At 40.1% G+C, this 12,056-nt stretch overlaps 1 protein-coding gene across 3 annotated transcripts in view; it reads left to right on the plus strand.

Moving 5' to 3' along the window:
• The window catches only part of psmd13 (proteasome 26S subunit, non-ATPase 13), a 39,368-nt gene that overhangs the window by 16,974 nt on the left and 10,338 nt on the right, over positions 1–12,056 (plus strand). Inside the window, exons 6-10 of one of the 3 annotated variants that reach the window (XM_061815786.1) lie at positions 568–684; positions 6,062–6,233; positions 6,295–6,374; positions 6,452–6,577; positions 6,799–6,861. In XM_061815786.1, the coding sequence (XP_061671770.1) occupies positions 568–684; positions 6,062–6,233; positions 6,295–6,374; positions 6,452–6,577; positions 6,799–6,861 (558 nt within the window). The remainder of the gene's footprint in view (positions 1–567; positions 685–6,061; positions 6,234–6,294; positions 6,375–6,451; positions 6,578–6,798; positions 6,862–12,056) is intronic. The other 2 variants (XM_061815787.1, XM_061815788.1) reach the window with 2 other exon arrangements.

Here is a 12,056-nt window from a genome sequence, read left to right on the forward strand (position 1 = left end):
CTGCATGGTTTTGCTCATGGCTTTATAGTCTTTCATATGTCGTTAGGTTAAGCTTCATGCAGGGGTTGAGACTTCCATCTGTTAATCGTGAACATAATTCAATTTGTTTTGCCATCATGATGGTACGATGGTGAACAGTTCTTGCCAACAATAGCATGTCTTTTATTCGTTTGATTATCTTGTCTTTATGTGAAAAGTTGTCAAAAACCTCATTGGCAACATCAGCCACGAATGCTTTGGGATACTTTTCCATCTATGAATGGCTGTCCAGTCTTTCCAAAAAATGTAGAACTCCCCATCTTTTTTCTTTGACCAATCATTTGCACAATTAGTTGTTGGTATCTTCCCTGCATTTGGACCCTTCTGCACCTCACACCTCCAAATGTATGTAATACTCTGGTATTAGATAGAAACAAGGAGGTAGAAAGGAGCATTTTGACCTTTGTCTTTACTAGAGCATAATTAATATGGTGTTACAATTAACAGAATCAAACATAATTTTATAAGTCCAAAGTCGTATTTTTCCAGAAAACTACATTTTACTTTTATGTAAACAACACAATTTAGGCAAACTGGCTATCATTCAATCTGGCCCAGGTGAAAAGCAGTGAAGAAGCTGTCATTCTCTGCAAGACATCCATCGGCAGTCTCAAGCTTGAAATCAATGATCTGCCAGCAACGAAGGTGGGAATACCTCCAAATTTATTCATTGCTGTTTTTTTTTTTTTTTTTTTTTTTTTTTGTATCTATTTGGCTTCTCGTAGCACATACAGTGCCATGAGGTGTTTCCCCCGTCCTGATTTCATTTTTGTTCTTATCTATCTTACACACAGGTTTCAAATCTGTTAAAATTACTGCTTAGAGACAACCAAAGGACATACAAAATGCAGTTTTTGAGTGACAATTCAATTTAAGCCATTAAAAAAAAATCTAAATCTTTGATTGATGGTGCAATGAATTCTGCTGTGTACCAGAAAATCCTGAAGGAAAACATCCGACCATTAGTTAGTACCCTCAAACTCCCACTCTTGGATCATGCAGCAGGACAATGATCCGAAACACCACCAGCAAGTCAAGGCTCTGAAAGGCTCAAAAAAAAAAATAAATAAATAAATTAAGGTTTTCAAGTGGACAATTCAAATTCCAGATTTAAATCCAATTGAAATGCTTTATGCTAGAAAACCGTCCAAAATGGCGGCATTGAAACAATTCTGCAAAGAGTGGGGCAGATTTCCTCCAGAGTGGTGTGAAAGACGCAACACCAATTATCAAAAACGCTTTATTTCAGTCGTTGTTCCTAATAGTGGCACAACCCGTTATGTGCAGGGGGCAGTTACAGTTCACTGATGGTCGGAGGTTTTTTTTGTTTGTTTTTTTTTTTTGTGTGTGCCTTCATAAATATAAATATTTGAAAATTCCATTTTGTATATCTTGGGTTATCTCTGAGTGATATTAAAATTGGTTTAATGATTTGAAACCTTTGTCTGTGATATGCACAAAAACAGAAGTCAGGAAAGGGGGTGAACACTGTATTGAATGTCTGATTTGTTGATGATGCATAAATGGTAGCAGTCCCAACAAAGCACCAAAACAACTATTTTTCCAACACGCCGCCTTTTTATTTTTTCAAATGTAAAGAACATACATGCAAATCTTTCAACTTTTGTTGAAATCTGCTGTTTTGAAGCGAATTTCATGAATAGTCCATTTACCTAAATCTTATGGTTCCAATAAGTTTTACTGTGTGGTGGGGTTGTCGCCGTTTCCATCCATTTTCTGAGCCGCTAATTCTCACAAGGGTCGTGTGACTCCTGGAGCCAATCTCAGCTGTCATTGGGCAGGATGTAGAGTACACTCTGAAGTGGTTGCCAGCTAATCGCAGGGCACACGGAGACGGATAACAGTCACACTCACAATCGCACCGAGGGGCAATTTAACAGTCTCCAATTTATGCATGTTTTTGGGATGTTCGAGGAAACTGGAGTCCCTGGAGAAGACCCACGGAGGCACGGGTAGAACATGCAAACCCCCATACAGGCGAGGCTGGGATTTGAGCCACGGTCCTCAGAACTGTGAGGCCAACGCTCTAGAGTTGCACCACCTGTCGCCGTCATATGCTGTTTAAAGTGTTTGTAATGTCTAATTTCAAACTCAAATGATCTTATCTAAATGAAAATATATGTTCAACTGTACCATGAAAAACATGAGCTTTTCAATGTTTTTACCAAAAAATTTAAGCGTTTATGAATTAAAGTCCATAAACTTTGACCCAGTTTCCCGTGTATGAAAAACGACTCAATTCAAGGGCGCAGCCTCGTACGTCACCTCAGGTGGACCTGCTATTGTGTGACTGAGACTGTCTGGTTATGGCATCAGTTCACCATGTGAAATTATATTTATGGTGGAGCAAGATATTACCAGCTATTGCTCTCAAATTAACATTGCAATATTTTAAACAGATTTCGTTCATTAAAATCCTTATTTGTGAAAACATACCAATTTAGACTGTGGACTACGTTTGTTTTGGTGCGATAATAAACGCGCCTTGTACACGCAAATTAGTGACGCACATTATACTGCAGATAGTTTCTCATACAAGTACAGGCAGAGCCATCGTGCTGTACAATGAATGCCTGGGTGGTCGCGTACCTACTTACTAAATACACGGCATTTGCATCATTTATTAGCAAGACCGAAAATTTTGTATATACATTCAGGATATCGGAACCTTTACTATTTATCAGTTCATGACTAACTAACCCAAACAACAACTTCACAAATGCTTACCAGTCTTTGTTTCCAACACGAGGCATATCCTGCTCCAAGCGTCTGACTGCTTGTTCGGCACTTTTTTCTGCATTCGAAAGTGTGTGCTGTCTAACTGGCTCAAATTGATAACCTTTAATGCCTTTATAAAGCTCATATGCTTCATGGTCCTCGTGGGGCCCTTCAGAATAGTGTTCATCGCTCAAGATATCGGAAAATTCACCGTCTTCCAATGCTCGCTATTGTTTACACCAGTTATGACGTCACATTCCTACTCGGCTGTTTCCGCTTTGTTTTCGTCTTTTTTTTTTCAGTAAATCCAGCAATGTGCAATAATTTTTTGCCAATAATCAAAATTTTTTCCTTCATAACAGAATTCAGATTCAAATTCTGCATTAAAAAAAACTGTATAACACTAGCAAAAAGGTGCACTGAGGACATTCCATACACTTTAATTCATACTCCTTGAACACTTGGGAGCTAGATCCATCCCACCATCCACAAGCTTTAAACATCTCAAGGAGCAATGTGCAAGCATTCATATTGACATGGAAGGGGTATCGGGCCACTGCAAATCTACCGAAACCCGGTCATCCCTCTAAACTTTGACCTCGAGCAAGGAGAAGACTGATCAAAGATGCAGCCAAGAGGGATACAGTGAAGAAAATAAGTATTTGAACATCCTGGTACATTGCAAGTTATCTCACTTAGAAATCATGGAGGGGTCTGAAATTTTCATCGTAGGTGCATGTCCACTGTGAGAGAGATAATCTAAAAACAAAAATCCAGAAATCGCAATGTATGATTTTTTTTTTTTTTTTTTTTTTAAACAATTTGTGTGATACAGCTGCAAATAAGTATTTGAACACCTATCAGCTAGAATTCTGAATCTCAAAGACCTGTTAGTCCGCCTTTAAATGTCCACGTCCACTCCATGTATAATCCCGAATCAAATGTACCTGTGTGAGGTCATTAGCTGCATAAAGACACTTGTCCACCCCATACAATCAGTAAGACTCAAACTTGTAACATGGCCAAGACCAAAGAGCTGTCCAAAGACACCAGAGACAAAATTGTACAACTCCACAGAGCTGGAAAGGGCGACAGTGAAATTGCCAAGCAGTTTGGAGAGAAAAGGTCCACTGTTGGAGCAATCATTAGAAAATGAAAGAAGCTAAACATGACTGTCAATCTCAATCGGAGTGGAGCCCCATGCGAGATATCACTTTGTGGGGTCTCAATGATCCTCAGAAAGGTGAGGAATCAGTCCAGGACTACACGACAGGACTTGGTCAATGACCTGAAAAGAGCTGGGACCAATGTTTCCAATGTGACTCTTGGTAATACGCTAAGACATCATGGTTTGAAATCATGCATGGCACGGAAGGTTACCATGTTTAAATCAGCACATACAGGCCTGTCTTAAATTTGCCAATGACCGTTTGGATGATACAGAGGAGTCATGGGAGAAAGTTTTGTGGTCAGATAAGACCAAAATGGAACTTTTTGGTCATAATTCCACTAACACTGTTTGGAGGAAGACGAATGATGAGTTCCATCCAAAGAACACCATCCCTACTGTGAAGCATGGGGGTGTTAGCATCATGCTTTGGGGGTGTTTTCCTGCACATGGGATAGGATGACTGCACTATATTAAGGAGAGGATGACTGCGGCCATATATTGTGAGATTTTGGGGAACAACCTCTTTCCCTCAGTCAGAGCATTGAAGATGGGTCGTAGCTGTGTCTTTCAACATGACAATGACCCAAAGCACACAGCCAGGAAAACAAAGGAGTGGCTCCGTAAGAATAATATCAAGGTTTTGGCGTGGCCTAGCCAGTCTCCAGATCCAAACGCAATAGAAAATCTTTAAAGGGAGCTGAAACTCCGTGTTTCTCAGTGACAGCCCAGAAACCTGTCTGATCTAGAGAAGATCTGTGTGGAGGAGTGGGCCAAAATCCCTCCTGCAGTGTCTGCAAACCTGGTGAACAACTACAGGAAACGTTTGACTTCTGTAATTGCAAACTAAGGCTACTGTACCAAATATTAACATTGGTTTTCTCAGGTATTCAAATACTTATTTGCAGCTGTATCACACAAATAAATCGTTAAAAAAAATCATACATTGTGATTTGGGGATTTTTATTTTTAGATATCTCACAGTGGACATGCACCTACAATGAAAATTTTAGCCTCCTCCATGATTTCTAAGTGGGAGAACTTGCAATATAGCAGGGTGTTCAAATACTTATTTTCTTCACTGTAATTTTGAATATTACTCTGCAGCGGACTAATCTGCCGTTGCTTCAGTTAGGCCTGTGCACTCGGGCCCTGCTTTGAATAAGTCACAGAAGTCGACAAGACCAGAAAAAAGCTTTTGCAGTTTCAATGGTTTAAATAATGCTCGCTACTTTTATTATTATTGCATTATTGATCAATTATTGCTTAACCAATAACTATTTCGTCCGAAACTATGAATTTCATTTCGCATTGGATGCTGTTTGCATTAATCCAATTTAAGCGCTAGTGACCGTTAAGTCAAGTTAACCAACCATATGACAAGTAAGTCACATGACCTCATACAAAATCCTTTATTGGGCTTTTCAGGCATAGGTATGAACACTAGATAAGCATGGCCGGATGATCAATGTGCCTAAGTGTCAACCATTTTGAGAAGGTTATTGTTAACATGAAGGCAATGACACGCATCTCTTGTTTACATTTAGACAAACAAAAACATTGTTTTTTATGTATTATATTGTGTATTGTATTTGTTGCAAAGCACATATGACATTGGTGACTAGAGTTGATCTGCTAATACATCTTGTATTAATTAGGAAACCCTTCTAAAATTATCATATTAGTTTATGGATATGAATGTACTAAATGTTTGAGTGATGTGAGGGATTATGTCAATGGCCAATAAAGACAGAAAAATATTGTATTTAATATTTTCCCAGAAGCTTCATTTGGGATTAGACTTAGAAGTTTGTAATAGTCTAAAATTACATGGAACACTGATTTTCGTTAATTCTTTTCCAGAATGAGCGTGAACTATTACTGTGCCACAGTTTGAAACAAAAATTAGCTGCAGGTGGAGATGGTCCTGCCTCAAGTTGGATGCCAAAACAATAAAACGGGGCAAACATAATTTTAATCTTAAATTTGTGCATCATGGTGTACTTGTAACTACTTTTTCTTTTTGATTTTTCAACCGCTAGATATCTCCCTAACCTGTTGTAAATACTTACACTAAATCGTCTCTTTAAACCCCCCCCCCCCTGTCTGTTCTAGAAACTAATTGAGGAGGTTGAGGAAATGTTGAATAATTTACCAGGTGTTACATCGGTGCATGGCAGGTTTTATGACCTCTCAAGCAAATATTATCGCATCATTGGAAACCACGCCTCCTATTACAAGGACGCTCTGAGATACCTTGGTTGTGTGGACACCAAAGACCTTCCAGGTTAGCTCTCACAGATAGGGAATAAAGTAGAATGAGAAAATAATTTTGCTCATCTTCACAGAGACAGAGAAACAGGAAAGAGCCTTCACACTGGGATTAGCCGGCCTTTTGGGAGAAGGCGTGTACAACTTTGGCGAACTGGTTGGATATTAACTAAATCTTTATCATATGTTGTTTTAACAATATAAATCGATAGTGGTATTGGCTGTGTGTTGCAGTTGATGCACCCAGTGCTGGAGTCCCTGAGAAACACAGATAAACAGTGGCTCATTGACACATTGTATGCTTTCAATGGAGGCAATGTAGAAAAATTCCAGGGCTTTAAGTCTGCATGGGGCCAACAGGTCAGTGGAATTCATGTCATGTACAAAAATGCTAGCGATACAATAAGAATGTAACAAGGTATTTTCTAAAACATTCAGCTCTCCTAGTTGTATGATTTTTATATGAAGTATTAATTGTTGTATGTAATTCTGTCAATTTAGATTCAAGGCAGGGTTTGAGGGCTAAGTGCAAATATTGATTATGCTTTTGCCCCCCCCTCCCCCTGCCACCCTGATTTTAGCCTGACCTTGCAGCACATGAATCCAAACTGATGCAGAAGATCCAGCTCCTCTGTGTAATGGAGGTGAGAGACACATAGTGTTGCAAAAAAGTATTTGGTTGGACACAAATTGTACAAGTTCTACCTCTTTAGAGGCCTGTAATTCTCATCCTAGGTATACTTCAAGTATGGAAGGGGAGGGGGGGGGGATCCAGGAATTCAGTCTGAATTTTTTTAAATAATTTACAAACTGGTGGAAAGAAAAGTACAGTAATCCTTAATTTTTTGTGTTTAATTAGGACCAGAACCAAGCAGGGGGGCATGTATGTTTGTGGCTACCAGAACATTTAAAATATGCAGACAGTATTTGTACTTTGCATATTTGAAACAAAAAGAGGTATTTAGTTAAATCTTTGTTTATAGAACTTTGCAAATAAATGTATATAAATGTGTAAAATATAAAATACTATTATATTACTGTATAGTTAGCATTCAATACTCTGAGACTCTTCTGCTGGAGGCACTGGCCATGTAGCTCAGTTTTTTACCTTTGAGATGGGGAGTTGTGTGTTTGAGAGAGAGAGAGAGAGAGAGAGAGAGGGGGGGGGTACCAAAATTTTAAAAAATATGTCAACAGTATAGTATTTATACTTTGCATACAGTCTAGTTCAGGGGTCGGCAACCCGCAGAAATGTCAACATTTCTGTCAATGAAGATTTGAGTCATAGACTGCAACGCGTGGTGCTTCGAGCTCGGCGTGGCGGGTGCCTGTCACATATAAACCGGCACTTGTGTGATGGGCCATGGATTGCAAGGGGTAAAAGAGAACGATAGTTGAGGAGAACAGCGGATTCAACAGTTCTAGGACCGAATCATTTGCTTTCGCTGCCAACACTACATTTTAATGAGAACGTGTCCAGTCGTAAAATGAATAATGTGGAAAGATATTTCCAGGGAAGGCATGCTACATCTGCAGCAGAGTTGGGAGTGAAAAATTCTCTCACCAGAAAGCCCAGCTTGCCCAAAGCCAAAAATGGAACACAATTGAAAGACTCGCAACACCCGAGAAAACTACTTTGAAACATAGAATGCTCTTCCAGACAGTTTCAGGAACATGAAGAAATATGCATTTGGAGTATTAGCCATCTTGGATCAACATACCTGTGCAAGCAGCTATACAAAATGAACTACATTAAATCAAAATACTGTACCGCAATCGCCTCACAGTCAAGAGCTTGTAGTCATGTCAAGATTAAAGTTAATATTTTACAAGGCTAATTGTGAGAAGCGTTGCAGTGATGTCCGAAAACAGAAGTGACATACATTGTGTAACAATACAATTCTGTCATAGGCATATGTTTAGCAACAGTGTCTGTTTATTACGTGGCTTTTTTTTTTCAGTACATAGATGGAATGACATCAAGGGATATTATTTTGTTACTCAGGCCTGAGGACGGCTGCATTGTCTCGTGCTTGACAAAAAAGAAGATGCTATATTTTACCTTGCACTCACTTAGCATTCGCTGAAAACTATAGATAATACACAGAATTCAAACAAACCATTATTTTTGCGTGGATTAATTCATGCCATAATAGTGCGCCACAAAAGCGTTACTTCCGCCGTCTTTGATCATATCCAAAAGTTTTACTTTTTTTCTGATCGTCATCTTCATCTTCCTCTTGAGAGCTTTGAAGGAAGCTTTCGCATCGGCATAGTGCTTCGGTGGTATTATGAAAATGAGACCCTATTACGCAGTCAACAGCATAGATGGAAATGGCAGAATAGAAGGACAAAGGAATGGGTGCAACAGAGGTTGCTGGGTGAGGTTTGCATGATGCGCAGCAAATCAGCTCACAAGATAAATCCACACATACTCTCATTGGTTGATGTGCTGGGGACCAATCCCACACACCATGTATCAATGCATCTTCCTGAAATCTGCCAATATGGCTGTATTTTTCCAATTTTATATTTTTGATTATTATTTTGGGGGGGCTGCTGTCTTTTGTCAATAACAAAGGTTAACAATCTCAGTACATTGTTCAATACAGTTTGTTAACAATGATGGAGGTCACGTGTTTTCTGTAAGTCTTCACAAGGTTTTCACAGACTGCTGCTGGTATTTTGGCCCATTCCTCAATGCAGATATCTTTGTAAGCATTGATATTTTGGGGCTGTCGCTGGTTAACACAGACTCTCAAGTCCCTCCAAGGATTTAGTATGAAGTTGAGATTTGGGGACTGGCTAAGCCACTCAAGGACCTTGAAATACTTCCTTCAGGGCCACTCCTTCGTAGCTGAGGCAATGTGTTTGAGTTCATTGACAACCTGAAAGCCCTGGCCACGTTTCATCTTCAGTGCCTTTGCTGATGGAAGGGTGTTTTCACTCAAAGTCTCATATTCCATGGCCCCATCCATTCTTTGCTTTTCACAAATAAGTTGTCCTGGTCCCTTTACAGAAAATTCGCCCAAAGCGTGATGTTTTCACCCCCATTCATCACATTAAGGGGGGCTCACAATTCTTCTCCAAACATAAGTTGCGTTTTTAGCATAAAGTTTGAATTTGGTTTCATCGAACCATTCTGGATCATCGAAATGGTCTCTAGCCACCTCCCGCCTTGCCTCTACATGTACTGCAAGACTTGAATCCCTGGTGAAGTAGTGTTACTGATGTAAGCCTTTGTTACTTTGGTCCTAGCTCTCTGCTGGTCATTCAACTGTGAAATGCTCTCTAGCAAACTTCAGACGGGCCTCTACATGTACTGCAAGATTTGAGTCCCTGGTGAAGTAGTGTTATTGATGTAAGCCTTTGTTACTTTTGTCCCAGCTCTTTGCTCGTCATTCAACTGATCCCCCCCGTGTGGTTGACTGATTTTTACTCAACCTTCTTGTGATCCTTTTGACGCCACAAGGTGAGATCTTCCTCGGAGCCCTAAATTGAGGGAGAGGGAGTCTCTGGTCTTGGCCTTACTGGAGTTAGTGTGTAACTGTTTGAAGTTGTGAACGGGTGTATTTTATACTGATAACAAGTTCAAACGGGTGCCATCATTACAGGTAACAAGTGAGCATCATTTTAAAAGAAGATCTGAAGAAGTCTGTGAGAGATTAAAATCTTGTTTGCAGATGACCAAAGACTTATTTACACCATAATTTGATCAAATTGATAATCAACACTGATTTCTGATTTTGTCTCTTTTGGGTGAGGTATACCTATAATTAAATTTACAGGCCTCTGAGTGCGAGAACTTGCACAATCGGTGGCTGACCAAATACTTCTTGTCCCACTGTACATTCAGGTTGTAGTTGAGGAGCATCAAAACAAGCACCAAATCAATTAAGGACTTGTTGCTTAAATTAACAAGTGTGTCAACATTTCATTCTCAGTAAAAAGGCAGTCAAATTACAGTTTTTGTATTTTGTTGTTCCAACAAAAGTAGACTGAGAAATACGGCACATACCCCTGTTCATGAACCAATTAAATTATGAACATTTTTAAATAAATATTGCTTTAGTTCACAAAGTATTCTTCAGATAGCAAACAATCACAGCATCCACATGGTATGGTAATCTGTGCTTTCTTTCAAATGACGTTAACATTATTCACACCATATGTCACGTATTTCAGTTATTTTTGTGCTATCAGGAAGCCTTGCAAAGTCCCCTCTTTACAGAAGTGCCAGGTGAGCTCATACTGAAGAGGTCTACTTGTGTCCCAGCCCACCCCTCCACCCCGGGGGTGCACTGGGCATTTGAGTTACAATGTCCACTCATTTTAAGAAGAAAATTTGCTTTGCTTCACAGTCGCTGAACATATAGTTTCACGTGAAAGTGCTGCTGTTAAATAATGGCTTATGATCACACCCTTGCTGTGTTGCAATTTTTTTTTAAAGTACATATTGGTTTGTCCCAAAGGTCTACGGATTATAATGTTTGTTTTTTTTTAATGGATTTTTCCAGTATACTTACTATGATGTGCTTCCATGCGACAAAGGAGAACCAGTCATCATAGTGCTTTTCATGGTAAAATACAAACGAGGAGACTCATGCAGGAGCTGCTGTCGTCCACAACTCACCCGCGGATACACTGACGTCACTCGCCACCCCACCAAGTCTTTCCCTTAAAGATACATATATAACTTACAGATCCCATAAATGTTTTTGGAATGTGGGAGGAAACCGGAGTGCCCGGAGGAAACCCACGCAGACACGGGAAGGACATGCAAACTCCACACAGGCAGCTCCGGGATTGAACCCGGGATCTCAGAACTGTGAGACCAACGCTTTATCAGCTGATCCACTGTGTCGCCCTGTTCAAGATGTGTGATGTAATAAGTTTGTTAGAAGTAGTGATTTCCAACCTTTATGGAGCCAAGGCACATGACATTCGCGGATGACATTGTGATCTGCAGTGAAAGCAGGGAGCAGGAGGAGGAACAATTAGAAAGACGTAGGTATGCCCTGAAAAGGAGAGGAATGAAAATTACCTGAAGTAAAACACAATATATGTGGGTGAATGAGAGGGGCAGAAGAGTAAGAGTTGAAGCTCCAGGAAGAAGAGAGAGCGAGGGTGGACGACTTCAAATACTTGGGGTCAACAATCCAGAGCAATGGTGATTGTGGTAAGGAAGTGATGAAACTGGTCCAAGGAGGTCGGAACACCTCGCGAAAAGTGTTTGGTGGCTCACATGACAGAAGAGTCTCTGCTAGGATGAAAGGCAAAGTTTATAAAACAGTGGTGAAGCCAGCTATGATGTACGGATTAGAAATGGTGGAACTAAAGAGACAATGGGAAGCACAAATGAAGATGTTGGAGTTCTTTTAGGAATGAGGAGGTTTGATTGGATGACAATAGAGCACATCAGAGGTAACACCAAAGTTAGAAGTTTTGGAGTCAAGGTTCGAGAGAGCAGACTTCGATGGTTTGGACATGTCCAGAGGCGAGAGAGTGAGTATATTGGTTGTAGGGTGGTGAGGATAGAACTGCCAGGCAAAAGAGCGGGAGGAAAACCAAAGAGGTCAGTGGATGTTGTGAGGGAAGACATGACTGCAGTTGGCACAAGGCAAAGGGAAGAGAAGTCAGTACCACCCTAGTACGACATTTAAGTTGAGTACTGACAATAAGAACAAACTAACAAGAACCAACCACAATAGACATTCAAATAATAGGAACTATTCCTTAGAGTCACGGTTGTACAAAATGCAGAGCCTTCTAGCATTTAGAGCAATTAAGAGTGCGTCAACGCCCCAAATATATTCAGATTATCCAGGGTGCCCTTACC

The sequence above is a fragment of the Syngnathoides biaculeatus genome, chromosome 3, assembly GCF_019802595.1.
Source record: "Syngnathoides biaculeatus isolate LvHL_M chromosome 3, ASM1980259v1, whole genome shotgun sequence".
In the NCBI taxonomy this organism is placed as follows: domain Eukaryota; kingdom Metazoa; phylum Chordata; class Actinopteri; order Syngnathiformes; family Syngnathidae; genus Syngnathoides; species Syngnathoides biaculeatus.